The following is a 27,995-nucleotide window of genomic DNA, read 5'->3' as shown; positions in this document are numbered from 1 at the left end:
ACGGCGTACACAATAACTGTTAGCATGCTAATATTTATTGCTAATGCTGTTGTTAGCTTTACCAAACGCCGCTCTGGCCTCTGAAAGTTCTGAAAACTCTTTGCGGTGAATAATTAGGATGCTTGGAATGCATTAGGACAGTGAGGAATACTGTTTCTCTCATTTACTTTTAAGAAAAATATGGTACTGTTTAACATTTAAAGTCATTGTTTTTTTTATTATGACCTATTTTGGCGGGATAGAACCTGTGGTAAAAATGTAACATCGTTTTATATCTGTTGCTGTTTCAGTTTGTGAAACATTTTGAAAAATAAACTTTAAATAAAACTACAAAATCCCTCTTTCTATGTCATCAAAATGTGACATGCCGTTGAAAATACACGGACAATTTACACAAAACTGACAGTTTCATCTTTTTCCTCCTCCTCTATTGTCAAATCATAACTGTTGTGTAATGTATAAAGATTTTGGCCCTAGTTTATAATATGTTTGCTAAGTAACAGTGGACCTATGTCATATTTGCTGGCCATGTTCAACCAGGAAGTAACATAATAAACTTTACAAAAAGAGTCACTCCGGATAACTTTTTTTTTTTAAATCTGAAATATAATCATGTTCACTACATTAAGCTTTTGTTTACAGCTTCTACCATTAAAACAATACAGTTTATCACTGGAATAATCTTTCTTCTGCAAAATCTAAATCTTGTTGCTGTAGGTTACATGTCATTGTGAGGCATTGTTTAAGCTGTTGACAGCAATAAGATAAGATAAGATATTCCTTTATTGTCCCACATGGGGACATTTCATTGATGCAACGCAGGAAGATATAGAGGTAGATACAGAAGAACAGAACAGATCACTTATAAGAAGTTTGAAAAACACTTTCAGTAGAAGATCTCTTATAAACAAAAACTCCCATAGTTTAATAACTACTATTTTATGATATTCAATGTTTTTTCCATAAATTAACAATGAGGTTTCTGTCATATGTTCCCTCTTCTACTAAGCGCAAATCCAAAATGTCTTTCATGTTTTCCCTTTTTACTATTTACAGGGACATTAAGTGTCTCATTTGAACTGCTGTGACTTTGAACTGAACTAAAGCGTCAGGACGTCTCGCCGTGAGGGAAACCATCATAAACCAGAGCATTGTGTCACTGCTGATGGGGAAACTCAGAGCCAAGACTTCAGTGTCACTAAATGTATTCACTTTGGGGCTTAAACACACTTCTGTGACCCACTTCTATTAAATGCAAATATAGATACATGAACATGTTTGATGTAACTGAAACTCCCAAATGCATATTGATTTCTCCTTTGCCATAGGTGATAAGTATAATGACAGTTTTTTCTTAGAAATAAAAATAAAAATGATTGTTTATGCTCATTATCATCAAACTTCGCCGTTTTATATATGAAGGCGTTAAACAGAAGGTGGGTTTACGGTTCAATCTTCAGGCAGTGTACAGCTGCAGTTTGAAGCTCCATTCTATGGCCCATTACAGGGTGAAACTCACAGCGTAAACAAAAACAAAAACAGGACAGACTATTATCAGGAATTATTATTATCGCTATTATTGCCCAGTGGGCAGGGCTTACTCTCAGACTAGATCCACAGATTGAGAATGACTCTTGGATGGATGTGAGTAGAACCAGATTTATTATTATATATTATTAATTGTTAATATATATATATATATATATATATATATATATATATATATATATATATATATATATATATATATATATATATATATATATATATATATATATATATATATATATTATTATTATAATTTAAGCTTTTTCTACCATGGAACACTCCTGGACGAAAAAATGAATAAATAAATATATATATAGTATATATATTCCAAGAATAAATTTGATCGAACGACGCTTAGAAAATAGGTTTGTCCTGAGTACGGTCATTGTAGCACTTCAGCACTTGCTCTAAAGTATATGGGCATGCGCAGTTTAAAAATGTACTATTGTACCATTGTCCCTTGAATCATGACCAGCGCAGTGAGGGAATCAAGAGAAAAAGGTGAATTTACAGGATTTTACAGTTCATTCATGTTTATGAGTTACATTAACTCAGAAGACTCTTATAGGCACGTTTTAGCACGTTTCTGTTGGATTGCCATAATATTGTCTGAATATTGTCATTGGTATAATCCCCCAAATATAGACGTTCTCATTTTTGTCAATATTTCCCAAGTCTTTTTGTAGCACTTCATAACACATCCGCAGGGTATAATATATTCAAACACACAGTAAAAGACCAATTTTTTTCCCTCTGCCTGAGAACTTGAGCAGCTTAGGGCGCTTTTGTACGGCAAGTGAATTGGCCCAAAAGTGATGACACTGACAGTGACGACGCTCGACATCAGAGTTACTGGAGCTGGAGCCGGAGGAGAGGAAGCGCTGTCAGTCTCACTCACGTCTCCCTGGTGATTTCTACAGCTAAATCGAAATGAATGAATACATGTACACGACAAAAGTGAGTTAAAGGACACTTATTCTGCATGATGGACCTTAAAACATGGTCTGGAAAATTCAATCTTTCTTCCTTTTCAAATACGTTTCACTTTTCTTCTAATCAGTCTGATAGATCTGTCAGACTGACCAACCTAGAAATAACATCTGATAAAAGACACGTCACAGCATCAGACGTCTGACGCTCCTGACAGGTAAATGACCTCTGTCTTATTAGAAGAAACGTGAAATGTATATGTTCTTGAGTACCTTTACATTGGCATCTCATGTTTTAGAACTGAAAATAATGCATGTATTGTATGTACTACCAGACAAGCGTTCCCTCATCAGGATTTAATGTTCACACGCCATCTCGTGGCAGCAGACAGCGTTACCGTGGGGAAATAAACAAAAGTTAGCTTTACGCAACATGCTAATGTCAAGCACGCAGCTGTAATGAACGCGGTTTGAAGAAAGAAATGCTCAGAACGAGTCTGTCGATGATGTAATAACTGAAAAAACGCACAGGTGATTTTCTCTGTGTTTTCAGAGGCTCAGAGGGAGAGGACATTGTAAACAGGATCAGACAGGCGTGCATGAGTGAATTAATAAAAACATACTCCAGGGAATAATGTTAAAACATGTTTCAATTTAAAATTCAAACACATTTGGAAATACTGTAAACAAAATCCATATTGATGAGCAAATAATGACCTTGATGTTCTAAATTACGGTTGTTTTAACTGTAACTAACTATAGCATGTGTTTTCTTGTCATGTGCACCTGCAGCTGGCCCTGATCATAAGGGATAAACTAATCAAAACTACGTAAGACTCTTTTGACAGTGGAGCAGCCTCATCCGGAGCTTCTTCATCTCCACTTCCTCTTCATTACAGTTTCCTTCCCCTCGTCTCCTCAAAATGATCAAGCACATGACTAAAAGCTCTTTATTAGTTTACAGTAAGAGAGAAAGAGCATTTCAAAGTCTGATAAAGTGTGGACGAGTCAGGCAGGAAAGCATCTGCAAAAGTCTGAATCTAATTTAAAGTGATTGAGTTTTGTAAGTATGGAAATGATTAGATGATTCTGTGTCTGATTCACCATTTTTAATATTTTTCATTTAAAGAAATGCCTCAATCATCAGTTGTAGTCAGTACAGTAGGCACTTTTACACAATGCTGATCTGGAGCGGCTGGGGACCTTCTGTAATGTTAAAATGTCATGCTTAATTTCTTTTCAGCACTTCAGATGTTTCTAGATTAGAAATGAACTCAAATACGCGTAATATGGGAATAAATTATACAAATCATGAGTGTTGACGTTAAAAAAATTGTTTTCAAATTATGATATTAGAAAAAAAGGCAAACAATTAGACCATTTTAGAAACCAAAAGTAATTCAAATTCAATCTATACTTCATGAAAAGTCAATTTTTAATGTGAAGTGCCGTTATCTTGCTGTTGTCAGAAAGTTTGATTTCATATAGTCACATATCTGCAGTATCTAGCTATACTTCAATATCATCTTTTAGAAGTGTGAATTAAAGAAACTTACAGACTTTATTGCTGTTTGGTCATGATGTCAACAACTAAGCGTTAAAATGCTTCTTCTCTTAATAATTGTAACACTAACATTTTATATTTAAAACATCCCATATGTTTCTTGTTGTGAGTAGGAGCGCACCATCAGCAGAAATACAAAGTTCAAGCATCAGAATGGAACAAGCTGGACGTACTGTACTTTTTTGTACTTCTTTTTCTAGCTTTGGCCTTTCCCCCTTGCCCCCGCTTGACTCTGACCCTTCTTATCACATAATTGTAGTTTCCATTGTGACCTCTGCTGCCCTAGTTGAACCGGACACTCCCTCCTCCTCATTGTGCTAAACACGACAACATCCTTTGTACAGCATCATCAGCAGCTACAGGCCCATCGTTAGCCTCCTGCTGCGCCAAGCGTTAGCCGCATGCACATGTGCCCGGCCGGCCGGAGGAGCTGTGGTCCATTTGTTTTGAGCTTGACCTTGTCATTGCGAGTGTGCCCCAGGAGAGGAGCAGACGACAGCAGATACTCACACTTCATCTGCCGCACCACAGGCTTGTTCGGCTCCAGCCAGTGCTAAAGAAAAACAAGCATGTCAATCAGAGGGCAGAACTTACATAACGCAGTGTGTATTCAGTTGACATTCAAATGAATAACATGACATATATTCAATTTTCCAAAATATTGTTATTACAGTAACACACAGACTAAAGCAGAACAAAGTTACTTTAAAGGTCCCATAACATGCAAAATTGACTTTTCAGAGCTTTTAACCTTCTTACATTGCTATTTGTGCTTCATATATGTACCCAGAGTGTTTTTTTGATTGATTCCCGCAGTGTTTAGCTATATTACAGACTATCTCCTTTCCTCGAATCTCCAAACTGACGGGCGGTGGCTGCAAGACCGCGTCATAACCCCAGGCACGCGTCACCATCCCCCCCATTTTCAAATTAATTTACGTCGCTCTGCTGGAAGCAAACTCACAACGCTGCGGAAACAACGCCCACAAATGTACAACTGCAAAGACACCACCGGCAGCACAAGCAGCAGATTTGGTTTTGTCTTGTTTTGAATTGGAGCCATATGGCCATGTCTGGGGGATCGTCTTGAATGCAGGAGATTAAAGATTACTCAAACTTTTGTAAATCACTCTATGTGCAACTTTGAGCGCGTAAATGAGAAGTCAAAACAACAAAAACAGCAACGTGGTTAAAAGCTATTACAAGTTTTCTTTAATATAAGAAATTAAAGGTAGGTAATTCTGGCACTTTTCAACCTTTTTTTGAACTTGTGTTCGAACGAGGAAATGAAGAATACGCGTCTTGACCGATTATATCAGAATCCTTTTGTCGTTGCCATTTAAGTAGCACAAGTCCTCCTCATGTGGACATGTCCAGCTCGTGTGGAGTCACACGTTCTCTTCTGATCGCATTGTAAGAACGCTATTTGTCCCGATGAGTTGATCTGAGCTGCGTGTCCACGACTCTATTTTCATTCTTGGCACACTTTGTGTTCCTGTCAAGACTCAATAAAGTTTATCAAAGCGACGTGTTTGGTCACGGGATGATTCATTTTCTGAGAAGCTGTCAGTCTGGGACCACTTTCTGTCTGATCTCTGTGAGTTCCACCTTCCATTAAACAGTTAGTTTATGACATTGAAGGTATTTTTGTACACCGCAGTGTAATAAGAGCTATTTTCAATGTCTTGCATTGATAACTATAATGATGTAGATAATGTAGAGAGGTGGGAGTAGGGCCTATATTCTAAGAATCCAAGAATTTTTTTTAGAATAAAATTTTATTTTTAAAATTCAACTCCGACTTTTGGATGGTAGAGATGTGATTTGATAATGGGAAAATAAAATTTTATTTTTATTCCGTCCTCCCCTTTTAAAAATGCCAATGAAAATCCGTGAAACAACAAATTAAAAAACTCTCGCCTTAATATATTTATTTTCTCATGTTTTATTTTGTAATTTTGAATATCTTTTATGTGTGCAGCCTAATTCATAATAATTTGGTGGCAGATTGACTCATATTTCACTTTACAATCTACTGGTGCTTTGACTGTGAGATCTGTGCGCCTCTGTGAATCACGTGGACTGTAATGTTCTAACAGGCTCATATTACAGAGCATTTCCTGTATCTGCTCCATCTCATTTCATTGTATTACGCTCTGAGACTAGAGGACAAGACCAGACCAGAGTATCGGCTCCACTCCAGCGCATTTTCTACTATCGTTAAAAGTCTCTGCTTAACTTCTCCGGCGGCAGCTGCTAGACCTGCTCCAGCGTGGCATAAAAGCTGTTCCGTCTTTCATTTATTCACTTAAAGGATGTTTTATTGCTCCAGAAACTCCCTTGAAAAACTTACTGATCAGGGCCGCCTCGCCACAGATCTGGGGCTTCATTTATAAAGCTTTCTTGCACACTCCACAGTGCACAGTATTCCTGATATTCATTAAACTTCCACTGGGCGCAGGAATTTGCTCATCCCTACGGAAACTGAGACCCTGCTGTAAGTTCTGGAGAAACGGGGAAAATACGACACTCGTGGAGAGGAGCAGAAGTGAAGAGATCCCGCACGTTCGTTTGTCTTCACCACAGGAAGAGTCAGACGAGGCTATACTTTCTGCCTGAACAAAATCATTAAGAAGGTAGACTCTGGTGGGACTAAAGCCGGTTGCAGCAGGTCGTAGGCTTCATAGAGCGGAAACGTTTACTTGCCGTGAAAAAGAAAGTAAAAACCAGTCCATGGCAGCCCAAAGTAGCATTGATAAGTGGAATGATTGGAAGACCTACTGTGCTTTTTACTACTGTGACCGTGGATCTTTTATTATTTGGACCATTTTAAATTACAATTTATTTATTTTTCTGACGCCACTCCCTTATTCGCAACTTTTGCTCCTAAAACTTAAACCTCACCAAGTCTAGCAAGCTCTTGAGTTTTTTTTTTTTTTATTATTAACATTATTACCCATTTTATTTCATTTTTATTCCCGGTATAATGTTTTTATTTTTTTTCCTGGTGTAATAAGTGTTGTTGAGTTTGTGTATGTTTTACGTTCTGATGAAAAATAAAATAGTAAAAAAATATATATATTTATCTAAAACAACTTTTGGCCTGTCCCAGAGTTTACAATATGTCGCCCTTCACCATGGCAAACAGCAGATTTAAAAAAAACTAAATGTGCGTCAAAATAGCCACTCAACGCTGCCGAATCCTACAAAGTAAATAAAGCGCAGTGGCCGTGTGTTGGTGTGGAATCTGAGGAGCAATGACATGCACCGGTCACTCTAAATACAACTTGAAGTGGTTGAAATGAGCTGGGAAAACAATAATAATAGGGTTAAAAAGTCGATTTGCGATTCGGAACGATTGTTAAAAATGGACTGTTAAAATGGATTGCTAAAAGGCAACACAAGAATTTAGAATAGCTAATTTATTGATGGTAAAATCTTATCTCGCTCCCTGCAATTCTCTCCGTTCTCTCTCTTTTAAATAAACTAGCGTAAGCCCTGATGCACATTATATTTTTAGACAAGAAAATAGGCTGGTGAAGTGCACACGCTCAAAACCTATGCATTTTTATTGTTGTTCAGAGAGGATTAATAATAGCCAACTGTCTCAGCAGGACCAAATTTATGACTCCTATTAAATTCATCTGAACAGAAAATCCATGTAGAATTTCGTAAACAGTTCCGTGGTTGTTGTGAGATTGTGAGAACACGTCACGCAGAACAGCGCGGTCGGGAGCGACTTGACGAAAACGACAACCGGACGCGTACTCACTCTCTGCTTCTCCGGGTCCACGTATCTGATCCCGAAGTAGTCCTTCTCCAGGAGGTTGTAGTGGTTACACACATGGTCCAACAGGTACTGGCCTTTGGTGTCTCTCTGCCAAACAAACACAAAAACACACTCAGCAACGACGATAATCACTACATCTACACATTGTTCAATACCTGAAGGATGGAGCAATATAACGAATGTTTGTTTTTTCTTTTCTTTTGCAGTGTGATAAGATGTGGGAGAGTTAAATAAATAACTTCTATGAAAGGTTATTGTTCAAAATGATTATTTATTGTGGTATTTTTCTGTATCAGTCAGTGTTTTACGATTCTAACATTTCAAACACGATTTTGATACCAAGGAATATTCTCAATACCAGTTTTGACAACACGCCAATAATAAAAAATGCTCCTTTTTTAGGTCCCGGTTTTAGACATTAGACTGACATTTCCAACGTGAAGTAATAGTACGTTCTGATAAATCTCAAAATTTTAAACTGTTCACAAAAGGTAACATTTTGTCATGTTTATATGATTTTTATTTTTTAATCAATACTTCAAAACTAGTATTATTGATTAGTATAAGATTTTCGATACGTTTGATTACCTTAGTGTCAATAAATCTGACATTTAAGGTTCAGTCTTCGCCACTTGCTTATCTCCATGGAGAAGGTATTGTATTGGCACAACTAGTCTAAGTTACAGGCCAGATCTGTGGAGAGGCTCACTCACTCACAGTAAGAATGCTGTTTTTCGACCTCAATTTTGGAACTATGCACTATTTGGAATGAACAAAGCCCTAGAACATTAGCGGTGGCCTTTGCATTTTTGTGTATGTGTGTATGTGTGTATGTGTGTATGTGTGTGTGTGTGTGTGTGTGTGTGTGTATGTGTGTATGTGTATGTGAATGTGTGTGTGTATGTGTGTATGTGTGTATGTGTATGTGAATGTGTGTGTGTGTGTGTGTATGTGTGTATGTGTGTGTGTGTGTGTGTGTGTATGTGAGTATGTGTGTGTGTGTGTGTGTGTATGTGAATGTGTGTGTGTGTGTATGTGTGTGTGTGTGTGTGTGTGTGTGTGTATGTGTATGTGAATGTGTGTGTGTTATACATTTCTCCTTTGGATCTCTGCTGGAATCATAAATGTGGAGGAAATATTGGCAAACAGTAAATACTACCTCTTAAATGTTTTTTTGTCGTATGTTCACAGGTCGTAAGTGATCAAATAAACACACAGGGACTCCATAGGGTAAATCAAGAATCACTTTGCATTTCTCATCTGCACTGAATCAATATCTGCAGATTTACAGATTTACCAATGCACACCAACATTATCAATATACAAGTGTTTTCAGGCCACTTGAGGCTATTTTATACTTTATTCAAACTTTTCAGCTACATTAGAACAGCATAGCTTGGAACACAAGTTAATGCATGATTCAGATTCCAGTTGTTGGTACATTTAATCTTTTGTGCGTATAGAAGTCATCAAAAAAGGATGGAGGAAGGAGGAGATTTATTAACTCTCCGGTGCATCACGCGACCAATCTAAAAAAATTACTGTGAGTGAGCAATCCAAACTGTCAAACCTGCAAAACAAACAAATTCTGGTCTGAAAAACTGTTTCTACACGCGACGCAAACCCTGGTGCACTCTCAATCATTTCATATTTAACATACAGACACATTATAGAGCTTGTGTTTGATTTCCATTTGCATTTGCATCAACAGCTCAATCAATAACGCTCACACCACCTTTGCTCGTGTTACGGACGCGTGTGATGCTTTCTACAGCCGGTTTATTGTGGCGGATCGACTTTGCCCTTGTGCGATTTACGCCGGCGCCGACTGAATCCAGATGTTTCACAGCATCATTAGAACAACCGCTCGTCACCGCCATCAACAGTGTAATTAACATGCGTCACATGACCAGGGTTTCCAAGGCAACAGAGTAGAGGTAGCATGTATAGAATGAAGAGGGAAAGGTCACTGTGTCTATTGCTCGACACGCTGTACGTTTACATAGCCAGCAGATATCAGATAACTAGAATAATCAGATAACCAGTGTGTGTTTGTGTGTGTGTGTGTGTGTGTGTGTGTGTGTGTGTTTTTTTTTTTTACAGAAATCTGATCATCATAAACACCTGCTGACAAACCTCTGTTAATCATTTAATGGATTATGGTTATATTTGGAAGACAAAGTGTAGAGGCTAATCCTAGTTCTTTGTTCCTTGGTTTTAACCTCTTCGGAAAATAATGACTGCATGAGCCTGTTTTACGCGTAGGACCACTGGTGTAGTCGCAGCACGTTAAAACGACCGTGTTGCTCCAGCCATCTCTCTTTATTAACAAAGTTTTACAACAAAACTTCTTCACCTGTTTTACATGACAGGTAACAGTAGTGCGCCCCCAAGCGTCCAGGACATGCACACACATGCAAACTTCTTTTAAATAAAAAACAAATGAGTTATTATGAATAACATAAAATTAAGAATGTAAAATATCAAACCATATAAAATGGCGCTTACACAAAGTATAATAACTTTTGTCTTTGCCACATTAGTCGACCAAGGATATTCTTGGTCTTGCCCTTTGCATGGATTAGTGGACTAAAAGGGAGTGCACAAAATACACACAAAAGATACTAAAATTGTGTAGGTTCAATCGATAACAACTTTATACACAGTTAAGGACCAAAGACTGAATAAATGGAGTGTTTAATGAAGACAGGGGTGCATACACGGGACAGGATGAGACACAAGGCCCACAAGACAAGACGGGTCACACTTTTGGTCCATGAGAACATGAGAAGATGAGATTTTGACAAAATTCCCATTACTTTTTTAGCCTTAATGTGATTCAATATCTTTGCTATCATTGTGGCAGTCACTGCTTTTTGGAACGACGGCTTTTCAAAAGGTGTAAATCACCAGCATCAACCCTTTTTTGTCCAAGTTAAATGCATAGAAATAGGAAAAAAGATAATTTTCCTCATTTCCTTGTGTGCACAATCTTGTGGCAACGCTATCCCCCAAAATGATGATGCACGAGATCTTGTCAAACACCTGCACTTTGTAATCTGGACTATACAGACTGTAAAAACACACACGACTAGACCATTTTATAACAAAGACGACTCAAATCATCCAAAGAAAATACACAAAAGTCTCAAAGAACAATACCACTGTAGTAGAGTTAATTGTTTGACTAGTCTAATGGAAAAAAAAAACAACCACTAATTGCACCGTAATCAGTTTGAGAAAGGACAAAGCTGCACTCTGCACTTGCCGTCATTGGTCTTCCTCAATCAGCGGGTTTAATAATGAAGACACCGGTCCGATACCGATCAATAGTTTATAGATCAATAAAGAGTTATCAGCCGAGCCCTTCTGTGGCGCTCACGAAGCACAGAGTAAGCAGAAGGAAGCTTCAGCAGAGTCAGGGGCATTAGCGGTGCGTTTAGCTGGGCTGGCTGCTCCTGTCGGAACACATAAGCAGAAGGTAGAACGCTGATCTCTCTGTCCCGAGCAGCGTGGACAGGGTTTGTTGTTGTTTTTTTGTACATCACTGAAAGGCTGAACTGTTTAGGGAAACTATTGAATTGCAATTTATCTGGCAAAGATTGCGAATGTGACGGGAAATGTATCGAAAAATAGTTTTTGCTGTTTTGGAGATACGCAGAATTAGAATTTTAATTAAAACAATTCAAATTCAAAAACAAATTGAACAGTGACTTATAGGGCTGCCCAAAAAAATATGTCAGTTTGCCGTAACCCGACCGACTTGGTAAAAAAAATTGCTGACAGGATTTTTTTTTTAGCAACTTTGTCAAAGTAATGCCATTTTTTTTTCTCTTATACCTCACCGACTCACCAACCGTTTTTCCAAAAAGCGGCGTGTTGAATAATTTGCATGAACATACAGCATGAGCGCTCCGCTGCAAAAGGATGTGTGAGCAGGAACGTTACTGTAGGGACAATCTCAACCCCTTAGCCGGTCAGGACAGCGAGTCCGCAGCAGCAGCACAGTCAGGAAATAGCGGCGCTCAGCCCGGTGGAATCGACGGGCTCTTCCGCTGGATAGTCACCAAGATGAACGACATCAAAAACGCCGCCTCCCGGGAGTACGCCAGTACCTTAATTTCATAGGCAAATTATCATTAAATGGGTGGATTTTATATACAAATTTGGAATTTTTTATGCCTTCAAAGTTAAAATTTTACATTTAAAAATGACCTACCTTCCTCCCCACTTGAAAAATGTTGGTCAGGTTACAGCAAACATACAATTAATTTGGGGCAGCCTAGTGTAATATTCCACACATTCCACACTTTTTTTTAAAATTCAGGTTTCCTGCAAGACATTTAAAAAAACGTTTTAGCAATAATTGTGATTTGATTTATGTCCGTTTGATTGATTTGTAAGAAGATTGACTGAACACATTTTGAAGAACTTTTGTCCTGTTGACAGAATTCAATCTTACAGACTTTGAATAAATATGTTTTGAGCCTGGATTTGAAGTGACCAGACTGGCTTTTGTCCTGCTTGTTTTATTGCTTGCACTGTTAAATGCAATGTATTCTAGTTTTATGCTTTTGAATTACTTTGATTTTTAATGGAAAGCCCTTTGGTCAACTGGCTCTATAAATATATGCTATATTAAAAAAATATGAAGACATCTACAGTTCAAATACGTCTTGTTTCTGTAGTGGAAATAAATAGTGAAAAATCTATTTGTATTTGTTTTTAATAAAGTTTAAGCAATCAAATTGAAATTTGCGACCTATCATAATTTGTTTTTATTTAAGTCTGATTATTCACTATGAGCATTGGAGTATATTTATTCAACACATCCATAAATTTCGCAGTGTTTGCTCAGCAGCTTCAAGGGTATGAGCTTGATGTCATGAGAGGATTTATTTAGCAAGTCAGGCAGCATTTCTCTACAAACCTCCCTCTCTCCACGTTGTTGCTGTTGTTGTTGTTGTTGTTGTGGTGTTGCTTTTAAAGGCGGTTGGCAGCACACTGAAAAAGTGCACTTAACGCCACCCACTGTAGTTGTACGTCTTCTGTAGTTGTACGTCTTCAAAGTATGTGTTTTACGCTATATATACATAAAAAATAAAAAAGAGAAAGAGAGAAAAAGAGGGAGAGAAAGCTAGGGAAGGAGAGAAAGAAAGAGAGAGAGAGAGAAAGAGAGAGAGAAAAAAAACATGACATAATTTGATCAAGTATGAACACACCCTTGAAGTCCATATGACACATTAAACTACACTTTTCAGTAAAACAAAGGGAAAAATGATTATAGCCAAGATTTGACCAAACATTTTGCAGTTTTTTCTCCAATTTGGCAATTTTGGTGAGGTTTATAATGTCACTTCCTGGTTGGACACGGCCAGTGAATATGAAAAACGTCACGCAGAACGGTGCCAAACGTCGGAGCAGAATTTATCAGCTGCTATGGATTCAAAATCACGGCAATTGCGATTGGAAGTCGTTTGATCTTTAAGACAATTCCAGTTATTGCGTCAAAAAAAAATAAAGAAAACAAGCGTTGCCAACAGGAGGAGTTGCACAATTGCACACGCATTCCACTCTGCGCATTATTCTATCAATATTTAATGACACTTGAACAGCCAAAATCTGCTTTTATACACTCAAAATAGTGTACACCAAAGTATGTGACAAGACTTTCAATATTACCGTTCTGAACATAAACAATACAAACCTTTTTTTAACTAGGGCTGTGCAATATGTCCAAAACGTAATCATATTGATCAGTCTCAATATTCCATTAGATTTTGTCGCATTCAAAGCAAATTTAATGGGCTACGACCGGATGTCCAAGAAGTGCGCTCAAAATTGCCCACAATGCACCTTGAAAAGTAGTGTCCAGGGCAAAGTGGGACATTTGTTTGGGTTCAGTTGTGTTTTAGTTTTTATTCATTTGTGGGATGTCTTTTGATTTATGTCTGTTTTTCTTTCTCTGGTCGTGTTTTGTTTGATTTTTCATGGTTGTAAACCGCTATATATTTTTTTTCTTTAAAAATAAAAAACTCTTAATTAAAAAAAGAAGAAAAAGTAGTGTCTTAAGTGTCTTAAACTGGATACGGCAGAATGAAAGCAGATAGAGGAGCGTTTTTAACAAAGCCCTGTCGACTAGGGCTGGACAATATTGTATCTTTTAGTGAAAAACTGGTGTCATTTGCAAATACATAGAGAGAGGTCAGACGCAGAGCGCAGCTGAATGCTACAGCTGACGCCCAGGGCAGATTAAAACTGACTCTGGAGGCTCTGCAGACGCTCAAAACACTCATAATGACAGAGATATTATTTATAGAGTGGAAGCTGAACTGAGCACTGTCTTGACTGTCTGACTGTGCAGCAGGAGCCACACATAGTTCCGCTCCGTGTGCCACAGATTCACGCGACTTATATTAAATATGCAATTTAAACGAATCAGCGAGGCAATGAAATAATAATTAAAGCTTTTTATGTGATCAAACTACTTGATTTACCTGGTTAAATGGTAAATGGTCACATTTATATAGCGCTTTTCTACCGTCAAGGTACTCAAAGCGCTTTACATCAAGGAACCAGTCACCCATTCACACACACATTCACACCCCAGATATACGCAGACACTGGGGGGCAAGTTGGGTTAAGTGTCTTGCCCAAGGACACAACGGCAGTATTCACATGAGGCAGCTGCGATCGCACCGCCAACCTGCGGGCCAGTGGATCTGACCGCTCTGACTGAGCGGGGAGTCGAACCGCCGACCTTTGGATCAGAAGACGAGCACTCTACCACTACTGTGAAATGTGGCAGATGCACACATCATGGACATTTGGAATGGTGAAGTGAAATTAAGAATAAAATGTGTTTTTATTACTAGGAACTATAACGGTTATTAAAAAAAAAAAAAAAAAAAAAAAGATAAAATAAATGAATAAATCAACTTCATAGATTACTGGATTAATAAAAAAAAAAAAAAAAAAAAAGATAGATTTTTGTTTTTTTAATTGTTTAATTAAAAAAACAAAAAAACAACAACTATAGATTACTCAATAAATAAAAAAAATATAGGAAAAAAATACAGATTACACTGGGGGGCAAGTTGGGTTAAGTGTCTTGCCCAAGGACACAACGGCAGTATTCACATGGGGCAGCTGCGATCGCACCGCCAACCTGCGGGCCAGTGGATCTGACCGCTCTGACTGAGCGGGGAGTTGAACCGCCGACCTTTGGATCAGAAGACGAGCACTCTACCACTGAGCTACTGCCGCCCTTGATGTTACCGCCCTTGGTTAATTTCAGCCCTACTGTGAAATGTGGCAGATGCACACATCATGGACATTTGGAATGGTGAAGTGAAATTAAGAATAAAATGTGTTTTTATTACTAGGAACTATAACGGTTATTAAAAATAAAAATAAAAATAAAGATAGATTACTCGATTAATTAAAAAAACAAAAAAACAACAACTATAGATTACTCAATAAATAAAAAAAATATAGGAAAAAAATACAGATTACTTGATTAATTAAAAAAACTGAAAAAACAATTGATTACTTGATTAATTAAAAAAAAAACTATGGATTACTTGATTAAATAAAAATAAAAACGATAGATTACAAAGTTAAATAAAAAAACAAACAAAAAACAATAGATTACTCGATTCATAAACATAAACAAAAAAACGATAAATTACTCGATTACTAAAATAACTGACAGACCTTTTTTCACGTGTAGTGTAGCTGAATCGCTCTGTGTGTGAGTGCACTTAAGAGTTCACTAGAGAGTGCAGGACTATGTGGTGAATGAGGGTTTAGGGTCACATTAGAACACAGACAATGTATTTCAGTGTCAATTTCACAAACACAAACAATACAAACCTTCAATCAATCAAAAAAAGAGTACATTATTTTTACTGCCAAGTGTAAATTCTCCTCCAAACCACATGTTTTCACTGTCAGAGTATCGGCTGTGGCCCGAGTCGATCACTGACAAATAGGAATGACTGAATCGCAGTTAAAAATGTTTTACGCCTTGATTTGTGCGTGACCTTTGACCACAGTTACGTCATCAGTCACATGCCGCGACCCGATTGGCTGCCGCTTCTCTTACATCGCCGCATAAATCCGTTGAGACAGAGCCACGGTAAAGCTGAACTGCCTCTGGGTGGATCCGTGCTTGGCTGGGAGTTTGGACGCGGTCAGGAGAAGAATGTTGCATCATTGTGGATACGCTGTGTAGATATAACTAAAACGTATCGGGGGAGTTGACAAATGGAGATCTCCAGGGCAGTATCATCAGTTTTTGTCAGCTATACTGTATTTTTGTCACTGATTCTTTGCAAACAAACTCCGTGGCTTTATTAATTACACTCCTGCATAATTAATGTGCAACTTGTAGGGATGACACGATATCAAATTTTCAGTGTTACGATTATTGTAAGAAAAGACATCACAATTATTCACGTTTATTGAGACCGTGACCAAACCACAGTGAAATTGTTCATTTTCTTTCATTCGGGTGTAACTTTATCTCAAGTTTGTGACCGGGTTTATTAGACTGAACTTTCTGAAAGACAAACTAAAGTTAAATGTGACAATAATAGTCAGATATAAAAAAGTTCTTTACATTTAGGTCTATTGTTTGGACGATAGGTTGAACTAAAAATACTTAATTTGCTTAAATAATTGTCACGATTATAATTTTGGGGTTCTTGCGATTATATTGTGACCTGAATAATCCCGATTATCGATTAACCTAATAATCGCGATCCCTATTTGCAAGAGCCTAATCCAGAAGTGTAAAATAGCTGTAGTGTAGTGTACTGCTGTGGCTCTTAATATGCTTGAATATTTAAGGTGTTTATGCAAATGAGAGTAGGTTCAAATACAAATAAACTGGCCATTCCTTGCCTTGCGTAGACAGACAAAAAGTACTGCTTTTGGTGATGTTTGTTTCATTTAGAAACAAGAACAACCGACGATAAGATCTATAGATATTGTTGGGCCGACATAGGGGGAATTTTTATTAATTTCCTCACATTATTGCCTTCTCCGTGCTAAAGTGTTCAAATAAAACTTTCTTTAAATCCGGTGATCAGCAGAAATAACATATTGGCCTATATTGGGGATTAACCATCACCCAAAGAGTGCACATCTCGGCTCGATGTATCGTCACAGTCTAGTAGGGATTGTATCATTTCATCGATGTGTATAGTGTGTGCCTTTAAGATTTGCAGGTGATCCCAGCCAAATGCTCCCTTAATCCACTAAATCCACACCATAAACAGACATGAGTGAGCAGTGAGGAGATACAGGACGCTTCAGGCTGTTTCTCTGAACACTGTCTCCAAGCGAGGAACGAGGACCAGAGCCAGGAGAACACAGGTGCAGACAGTACAATGGAGATATTACACATAGCATTGCATTCATCAGAACCAAATCAAAATTGCAATTTGAATGGTCACAATTAGCAAATCTCAAGTGCTCCAGTTATTTGAAGGCACATTATGTGACAATCCAGACAAAGCAATAACATCTCCATGGAGATGGAGATGTTAGATGACGGATGGCAGACCCTCTTAAGGTGGGGTCCCACCAAAGCATCAAGGAGTTGACTCAAAGTCTATGTCCAGAGCGTTCGAGAGTGCGAATCCCGCATTTTGAGCGTTTGACGCGGCGTAGTTTGGACTTCAAATGTACAGGCGTCCAACTGGGGCGTCCGGTGCGAATTTGGACCCAGCAGCCTTAACTCAGCATAACACAAAGGTTACATAATGTATATTAAGTAAAAAAATTGCTTACTGTTAAGAATGATTCCTGCTTAGAAACCTCTTAATAGCGTAACTCCTAACCCCTTATTTAATAGTAGTAGTCACTAAACCTGAATAGATCTTTAACTAACTATTTCTTCATTGTAAATTAAGTCTTTGTTATGCTTTAATATAAAAAGTTAGTGTGTAGTTATTATAAAGTGGTACTGAATTCTCTGATCTTTATCCCATGGGGTCTGGTTCTGTATAAAACCTGTTAATCCCATGTTCTGAAATGGTATTCTTGTGTTAGTTTAGCAGTTCATATTTCAGTCTTCTCTCAAATGTTATGCTCTTGAATGGGTTTGAATTACTCACTGTGAACTGAATCCTGATTTTAAAATATAATTCATAATTTTTTGCACAACTGCAATTCAGAAAAATATAAAAAGCACATATTTCCAGCCATGCAGAGCCTGCAGCAGCGCTGAGAGAGCAGACTCTAGTATGACCCGGTGACAATGCCATGGCCCAATACATATTTGATGTCACCACCAGCTGCGTATTAAAAATGAAGAGTCAGTGCTTATCTACAGGTCACCTAATGATAGTCAAGTGCTCTGTCTGCACTCACACGTGTGCACTTTCTGAGGGGCCAAATGGATAGAAAACACATCACTTCCTTGTGTGGACAATAAAGGATTATATTATCTTATCTTATCTTATCTTATTTGTCCAGCAGGGGTCCCACAAGGCAGTAAACTGGGGCCTTTTTTATTTGGTATTCATGTAAATGGTCAACATGAAGTTTATTTAAATCAAGGACACTTTACTGTCCCTGTAGGAAAATGTGTCCACTGCATTTGACCATCCTTCAATGTATCTGGGAAAACCTGCCAGGACCAGAGCACGTTCAGCGCTAATGCTCAGGCTGCCTCACATTCACTCAACGTTGAAAACTTTTGGATGACTTGTTGGATTTAACGTGGGAAGTCATTGCAGCCTCTCTCCCGTGGCTAGTAAAAAAGCGCTAGTGAAGAAAAGTGACATAGTGCACCTTTAATGCACTGTTTTCTTCAGCTATCTGTGGGATTTTACCAATATTTCCCTTATCATAAGCTCTGTACATAGACCTGTCTATTGATAATTACAGTGTCAATATTGCAGCGTAGAGCCAGTCAAGTGTTCTCCGCCCAACGCCACACGCTGGAAGACACAAATAGATCGATGTGAGGCTTGGCCAGGATACAACCACATCAATATTGCTTATAGAGATTACAACGCCTCACCTCCTCCTAAATCTGCATTACAAACACCTTTCACCACATTAGAACAATAACAATTCCTTTAATGAGTCTTTTCTGTCAGCACAAATGAACTAAGATTCATATTTTATTAGCATTAGTGGCGCACTATGAAACTTTCTGCTCGATCACAGCCGACAAATGAAAAAGTAAATGAATGATGTGATCGAGCCATGCGTTCGTTGTGAACACAGTTTGATCGCAGAACGAGTCCGGTGATGGTTTACGGACCAAAGTGCGCGGGAAAAGTCCTGATTTGACCTGTGACGCAACGATCCGGGGAAAATTCATTTTTTTCGGTTTGTGAGACTCAGAAAAGACGAGCGCGTAAACAGTATTAGCGAAACAAGCGCGAACGACGCAAAATACAACTCGGGGTATGTTTTTTGATGACGGTACAACAATACAACATGGTTCAACGCTCCAAGAAGTTAATTTAAATGACATCTGTCCTTTAATGTGAGCTAGATATGTTTAATATGTGGTGCATCTTTAAAAAGTAGTGGCATTAATCAATCACTAAGGCGTCATTGTTGTCTCCAAGGACTTGGAGCCACAAGGTTAATATTTTGGACCGACTCCATCACACAATGATGAAGGTTCAACATACGTGGATATTTGGTTCAAAACAGTGAATTTCCCGTGGAGTTATTTATAATCGCCTGGCCTCAAATCTGAAACGATGACATCAAACTCGTACACCTATCACAACTTCAATTGAGTGAGCTGCTCGTAGTGCAAAGTGATTAGACACTTGAGTACGTTTGGCGGCGGCGGGACGCATCTAATAAAATGATTAAAAACTTGGCGGGGTAAAAATAGCTCTGATCCTCGGAGGCGGCGCTGTCTGAGTTTGGAGGCAAAATGATCAAACGCTTTTGAAAATGATGGCAGAAATCCAAGTGAAATCAAACAGCGGCTCCCAGAAAAGATAGACTCGCTGTGAGCTTCTCGTAATGTACTGCCAGTGGAACAAACTGCATCGGTAAATCGATCACCGTGACGAAAGGAATTTGGACCAGCTTGAATTGCGGTGTCATATCTTTGGTGTTTTAGTTCATAATAGATATCGAAAAGGAAAATCCACAAATTGTTGATAAAGTGCTGATATCAAAGGTGGTACAATTTAGAACCGCATATCTACTGTGCACAAAGGTGAGTATGGTATTGTTCTGAAACTATACTTTTACCACTTGAGTAATATTTAGTTTGAAGTAACAGTACTCTTAGTGGAGTAAAGGTTTGCAAAAAATAAAATCAAAAATAGCTATTAGATTTATGCTTTGTTTTAAATTAAAAAAAGATTCAGTTCATGATAACATTTTAGAGAAGAACTGCTATACACCTTCAAATTAACATTTTATTGTACTTAATTAGGCAATCTTCTGTCTTAATAGATTGGATTCAGGTTCTAGAATTTGATGATTTCATCATTTCAAATGGAGGACAGGAACTTTTACTGTTTTTGAAAGAACCGTCCAAACTGAAAACCCACAAATGTTGAACCTTTGCATTATTTGTTTGGGATTGGATCCACAAACTTTGTATAATCAATTTATGGCTTTAAGTCTTTTCAACTCAGTCAGACTCTGCCTCAGTCAGACTCCATCTCTTATCCATAAAATCCCTCCAGTGCAAGTGACTTTCTCTACATAACACTGTTACTCGTTGCGTGTGGGCCACACAGCAGTTCAGAGCAGTACTGATCGAAGAGCTACTGAACACAGACATTAACCTCTTCGCTCTACCCCATTGCAGTGCTAGAATCTGCTCGTCTACTTATTCTTTACGAGCCGAGATGAGGATTGGCCCATTTTCCTCCTTAGTAATGTTCTTACCAACTGTACAAGCGTTTTTATCTATTTGCCACAAGAGTATATCTCGGTGCTGGGGGTGCAGATGTCTTTACTGTGTCCTGAATGTGTCGTGGGAGAGCTGAGAGGGGACATGATTCAAACGCTAATGTCTAATAGGAAGAATGATCTAAGCAGGCGAAAGGCCAAAGTATTCATTTATTTTATTGATTTGCTCTTTTTTTGTTATGGTGCCTAGTTTCCTGTGTGTTCTCTCCCTCCCTTACCTCTATATACATTTTATAAACTTGATTTAAAACATTGAGCGACTCACCACTTCACGTACACATTCATGCACCAGATTACGAGCAGAGTATTCACCTGAGGGAGGTGCAATCGAACCGCTAACTGAATGTGACTGCTTAACCAAGGACGTTTATGTTATGAGTGGGATTCAAACTGCCAACCACACGAGACACAGCTCTACTTTTGATGTCACAAATCTGGGAGTGTTGAAACTGAGTGTTTTCTGAGGCTCTGAGAAAGAAGTAGAGAAGACCTTGGAAACATAAAAGCTCAAAAACGTCAATTTTGCATATTTGTCCTTTAATATCTCTGTAATTACTGGACCTATTCCACATGGGAAAAAATATTTATATGAATTATTTTCCAACATTTTAATAAGTGGTGGCATTACTCAAAGATGCACAATTGTCATCTGTTAAAAATACTTTAAGACACAAGCTTTCAATAGTAAATGTATGGTCCCAATCCCCAATAAAAAGAAATGAAGGATGGTAATGATAAGATTTGACAAAGTGTGTTTATTTTCGGCCGTTGCGTCTTATACAATCTCCATCTGAAATTTTACCATCAAATTCTCGAACGTCGTAAAGGCCACCAACAAACCAAACCAAGGACATAGCTGTAAATCCACCGCTGCCCCCATCAACAGTAACGCAATTTCATCAGCACAAATTCGCGGTTTGAATTCCAGAGTCCAACTTTCTCTGGGATATTTCTGCCATCTAGTCTACGAAAGCGTTTTACAACAAATTCAATCGCTCACCTTTCTCATCCCTGAAAGTGCTCCTTGTGCAATGGTGACTTTAACCTTGTTCGTCGGTGCAAGGAGACCGAGCGATCCCCCCGTGATCACCCCCACCCACACACGCACACGCAGAAGAGGACACACGTGACACAAGTGCTGTCAGGCCACGAAAATATGTCCGGTTATGCCTGGATGCTCGGCGTAATAAGCTCAGAGGTAAAGCCATAAATTCTGAATATGTGTGGAGCCCAAGCACTTTCTATTAGAGTGGATCTCCATCATAGAGGACAGCGGTCTTGTGATGGTCCATGATGGTGATGCATGAGGGGAAGAACAATGATAAGAAGCGCGAGGGTGAGATTATTATGAGTCGCATCTTGTCGGCTCTGTATGTCAAGAAATAAACATGAAAGATAGATCCAAAATATTCCAAATTAAAATATTGAGTGTATTGTTTTTAATTAAACTATTAGCAATAGCAACTGTGTGGTACGTTTTATTCATATTATTGCACTTTCTTGAGTAATTTCTTCTACTTAATGACTTGGTTTAGCCCTAATTTACACCTGAAATTGTTCTGTTATAGACCTGATTTACTGTGGTACTCGGAAAGTCAAATATTTTCTTGGCGTAAAAGCAAAATTTAACACATTCCTGGTGCATTGTCAAAATTTGGTTTGAGTGAGATGAAAGTAGAGAAAGTGGAGCTGTGCCATTCATCTTTTTTTGAAGATACTATTTCGGTTGCAATTTTAAGGTAGCAGATTCGTCAAAAGAATTGAAACCAAGACACATTATACTCGTGAGAAATCTCCGAAAAGGAAATTCACAAATGCTGAATGTTTACCTCTCTCACCAACTCCTTTCCATTTCATCTCAGCTCTACATTGAACATTACATTATATAAACGGTGAGTCAGTCTGTGTGAGGCGTCTCCCAAAGGTGCTGGGACTAAAAGTGGCGCTTCAGCAGAATCTGATCGATCCCAGAGGTGCAACCGACCATCACTCTGACTCCTCACCGACCTTTGACCTGTAATAATATCACTCTTTATATGCTTTCCCATAAAGTCTAATACACATTTCAATATGACACTCCTGCAACGCCCCGCAAATCGCAAAGGCTGCCGGTTTAATATTCTACAAACAATAAAATATCCTGCCTCCGGGGAATTTTATTATGTATAAAAGCTGCTTACCCTGTACTTTAGACCTCTCAAGACAGAAATGTATGTGGTTCTCGTATTCATTTTTATATTTCAGTCTCAAATGGCAAAACATGATTCAAATGTGCACTATGAACTGAATCTTTGAATTATTTAGCGGTAAATAAAATGCATCAAGGCCAATCTTGATCTGGATCTAATCTTGTGGGAATTGTGTCCCGTTCCATCCTTACAAACTACTATTATTTACCAGGTACTACTACAACTACTACTACTACTTCAACTATGACTACAACAATAACTACTACTTCAACTATAAGTACAACTATGACTACTACTACTACTTCAACTATGACTACAACTATATCTACTACTTCAACTATAAGTACAACTATGACTACTACTACTACTTCAACTATGACTTCAACTATAACTACTACTTCAACTATAAGTACAACCATGACTACTACTTCAACTATGACTACTACTTCAACAACGACTGAATCGATTTCTATTTTGTCTTATGATTTTCAACATTCATTTTGTTAACATAAAAAAACAGACTTTTTATTATTGTCATTTAACATAAGAATAGACAAATATTTGTTCCTCCAAAGTCTAAACGCCTCAACCACACGCATTTACACCGGATGAACACTAACTCCGGTCCGGGCGCGGCTCTTGGACTTAAAAAGAGCTCAAAATCAACGCACCCTGTTACACCGACTGCAGTGCATCTTTGCTGGACGCCGCAGCGGCCTAGTGCGGCTTCACGGTCATCAGACAAGTGTTCTCTCAGAAACCACGTGAATCTGTGTGGCGTTCGTCAAAAACGGACCGCAGTGAACTGGAGTTGGTGTAACAGGCAATCTGTGAGTAACCTACGCGGATCAGATTAGGCCGGGTGCAACTTATATGTGATATTATTAACACATTTGTCTACCTCTGGAGTTTGTGGAGTGATACAGAGGAAGAAGAATTCAATGGATTTAGTGATTTGGGGTAAAACTGATGCTTTGGTAAACTTGTTAGCATGTTCTTTATACTATAGTTATCTGAATAACTGTTAATATGTTACGTTAACATACCAGACACTTACCACAGTTCGTTGTCTGTGCGTCATGTAGCTGAAGGTGTTAGCGTTAGCATACGTACACCTATTCACCATGTTCTCTCATCTATTATTATTTTAAATTGCATTTGAAGATGAAATGTCTGTTCTTGGTGTTGGATTTTATCAAATAAATTTCCCCCAAAAATGCGACTTATACTCCAGTGCGACATATATGTTTTTTTCGGTCTCTATTATACATTTTTGGGCTGGCGCAACTTATAGTCCGGAAAATACGGTAACATTAAATTAGTTGCGCAGCCCTACCAGAGTCTGTGCATTCTTTCACACTATATTTTCTCCTTCTAATACATAACTTCAACTTATAAATCAGATGCAATGTCCAGTTACCTTTACTTTTTTATCTTCTTGTCCCACTACTTTGTACTTCTGCTTTTTCCCAACTCATGAAAGCCGATTCCGTTTCTCTAATGTCATTTTCAGCATCAAAGCAGCGCCAGGGATCAGGATAAGAATAGAATGCGGTGCTATTTTTAAATGGCTGTAAAATGCCTTGCAGGCTAAACAATAGACCGGCGCGGCTTTGGCTCTCACTCCACCGAGGACGTGAGCGCCACCGAGAGCGATGGCGTGACAAAACACATCACAGATCAAGTTAAGACGGCAAAAGCAACCGGACGAAAGGAGGGACGGGTGATTTGGTGAGAAAGACACTGGACGAGACAGCAAGGGTTTGAAAAGTTCACTTGAATCGAGATACAAATGCAAACTGTGATCTAGCTTTGAAAAATTGTGATATTATTCTTTTGGCATATCGCCCATCCCCTATACAATATAATCTGTGAGCAGGGTCACCTCTCCACAGATCTGACCTGTATCTCGGCCTGGTGTCACCACTGTTTACATGGAGATTGATAAATGTAATGCCATAATTCTCATTATTCTCTATAGGCCAATACTATATGTTGACCATTTGGATTTAAAATGAGCATGAGTCCCTCACACATCAATTATTTCTGAAAAGTCACTTTATTTATAATGCAACGTTTCGGCCCTCTGGCCTTCATCGGGCAGACGTTAGTTTTCCGGTGGAGGGTCCATCTCTAGTGTGTCTCGTGAAACTCTTTTTGCTTTGTCTGCTGGTATGGTATAAACTTATCTATCTTTGATTTATCCACTTTCAAGCCTTTTTATTGCCATTTCTATCTGCTATTTCTGTGGAGCATTCAAGGAAAAACAACATCATCTTCATGAAGAATAGAAATTTTTAGACCCAAAAAGTTAGTTTCTCTTTAAAGTAAGTTTTGGAGCTGACGCACACTGAACTGCTCTTGACTTAGAACAAATCTAAGTGGCATTTTCAAGGTCTTTTTTGTATAAAGAAAAGCAGAGCGGAGGCAGAACTGCTGCTTTCAAACCTTCTCTCACTAATTTGTTCTATTAATTTATATGTAGAGCTTTGGAAACGCAGATTACTTAGAGACAATACAATGAATAATTAATTGTAGACATCTTGGTACAAACAGCAAAATTGCAACGCAATCTTTCTGTTTCACATCCAGAGAACATTCATTGTGGCGAGGAAAACAGTAACAACAGTAATCTACAGTATATCATCATTATTGACAGTAGCACTTATTAGAAGATTTGGGGCTTGAAGATTCATTGCAATCATAACAACATTGCCTACAGCCCTGATCGCCAGAAGCCCCAAACGGCATCCATTTCTGTCCATTTGTGTTGTTCATGTTTCTCGTATGCCAATAAACACTTTGCATTGTAGCTGGGGTTGTGGTCATGTGGCATTGAGCTATAACAGAGCTAGTATACATATGGTAGTACATTTTTACATTATTAAAAGGACAAAAAAAGAACTAGTTAATTTTAATCTGTTTGCAGCGGTCCATATTTATTCTTCACTTTAATAACTCCTAGCTAGCATTCCACCAAAATTTCACAAGTTCCCGAGACCAGACCGGAGGTTAACGCTAAAGCCAATAAATATTAGCATGCTAACAGCGCACTTCCAGGAGGATAAAACGCTCCATCGACCTTATTCCGTCCCGTTCACTTTTCCATTTTTTCCCACGTGATCGCCGAAAAGTCTTGCAGCTAAAATTTGCAATAAAGTAGTTCTAGAGTAGTAGATCTGTTTGAAATATCTAATCTTCATGTGACCGACAAGTCAACAATGCACCGATTCCTCCAAATTGTTAAAATGTTTTGCTCCAAAATACAACAAAACATTGATACCGACACATGGACGGAGAAGTTGGTAAATATTTTTAATTAAATCCCAATATCTGATCATTATAAGAAAACGTAGCAATTAGCTGGGTATTGATTTCTGTTACCAACCGATGTACATCAGGGGTGCCCACACATTGTTGGCTCACGAGCTACTTTTATGTCGGTGTAATCCCTCATTCGTCCAGGCGTGTTCCATAGTAGAAAAAGCTTCAGTTGTAGTCATCTGGACTCAGTTTGAAAAAATAGACGTTTCGACTCTCATCCAAGAGTCATTGTCAATAACAGAATTTAGGTCGAGAACTCCGATATTAATACTGTTCTGTGGTAAGACCCGCCCATTGGGAGGAGCCTTCCTGAAGTAGAAAGAGTTGTTTGTTTCAACAGAAACTCCCCTTTGTATCTACCGAGCTAGCCTATTCAGAATCTTAATGGGCTATTAGAAACCTCTTTGTCTTTGTGAGACCCTGGCTCAACCACCCTGAGTACCTGATTAGCATCTGAATGTCCTTTACCTTTCCAGGGGTTCAGAATCCCATTATAAATAACAGGAAGATGAAACCTAAGCCCTCCATTTCTGTTTAAAGAAGGTCTTTCTTTTTTAACAAAAATAGCTTCCTTGACTCCTCTTTCAAACCATCTTTTCTCCCTGCTTAAAACCTTCACCTCACCGTCTTCAAACGAGTGATTAGAGGCTTCAAGATGGAGATGCACGGCGCTCTGAGGTCCTGAACTAGTATTTCTTCTGTGCTGATAAAGCCTCTTGTGTAGAGGCTGTTTCGTCTCACCTATGTAACGTTCTTTACAACTTTCTTCACTGCATTGGATCGAATAAACTACATTGCTCTGTTTTTGAGTCGGCAACTTGTCCTTTGGGTGAACCAGTTTTTGTCTTAAAGTGTTGCCTGGTTTAAAATAAACAGGGACGTCGTGTTGTCTAAAAATTCTCTGCAGTTTTTCCGACAGGCCAGACACATAAGGGATAGAAACACCCTTCCTTCTCTGTTCAGTTTCCCTTTTGTCCTGCTTCTTGGTTCTCTTCACTCTGTTGAGAGCCCAAGCGGGGTAACCACAGGCTGAGAGGGCATTTCGGACATGTTTTTCCTCTTTCTTCTTGCCCTCTGAGCTGGTGGGCACACCTTGAGCTCTGTGTTGTAAGGTTCTGATCACCCCCAGCTTGTGCTGTAGTGGGTGGTTGGAACCAAAGAGCAGATACTGGTCCGTGTGTGTAGGTTTCCTATATACTTCTATTTGGAGTTTCCCGTCCTCTCCTCTGATCGTGGAACAATCAAGAAAGGCCAAGCGATTCTCCTTAGCGTCTTCTCTTGTAAACCTAATATGTGGGTCCACCGCATTGATGTGATCAGAGAAGGTTTCCAGCTCTTGTTTCTTGATTGTTACAAAAGTATCATCGACATAGCGGAGCCACAGTTTTGGAGCTATGCCTGAGAATGAGGACAGTGCCTTCTTCTCAAAGTGCTCCATGTACAGGTTGGCCACTATGGGAGAGACGGGCGAGCCCATGGCACAGCCATGAATCTGTCTGTAAAATTGTCCCCGGAATTGAAAGTAAGTGGTGTTCAGACAGATGTCCAACAGTTTACATATGTGTTCAGGTGTCAGTTTGGTCCTTTCCTGTAGGGTGGTGTCTTCCTGCAGTCTGGTCCTCACTGCTGCTACTGCATCAGTGGTCGGGATGCAGGTGAACAGTGAACAATGACTCTTGGATGAGAGTCGAAACGTCTATTTTTTCAAACTGAGTCCAGATGACTACAACTGAAGCTTT

The 27,995-nt window shown here is 38.7% G+C and overlaps 1 protein-coding gene across 1 annotated transcript in view; it reads right to left on the bottom strand.

Moving 5' to 3' along the window:
- The window catches only part of frmd3 (FERM domain containing 3), a 91,778-nt gene that overhangs the window by 41,943 nt on the left and 21,840 nt on the right, over positions 1-27,995 (bottom strand). Inside the window, exons 2-3 of the mRNA XM_072433841.1 lie at positions 7,814-7,918; positions 4,552-4,594 (exon numbers count right to left, since the gene is read on the bottom strand). Coding sequence (XP_072289942.1) covers positions 4,552-4,594; positions 7,814-7,918 — 148 coding nt within the window. The remainder of the gene's footprint in view (positions 1-4,551; positions 4,595-7,813; positions 7,919-27,995) is intronic.

This window comes from Eucyclogobius newberryi, unplaced genomic scaffold (assembly GCF_026437365.1).
Source record: "Eucyclogobius newberryi isolate DKJ021-1_F unplaced genomic scaffold, fEucNew1.0.hap1 SCAF_6, whole genome shotgun sequence".
Classification (NCBI taxonomy): Eukaryota; Metazoa; Chordata; class Actinopteri; order Gobiiformes; family Gobiidae; genus Eucyclogobius; species Eucyclogobius newberryi.
This window is presented reverse-complemented; position numbering and strand designations above follow the sequence as displayed.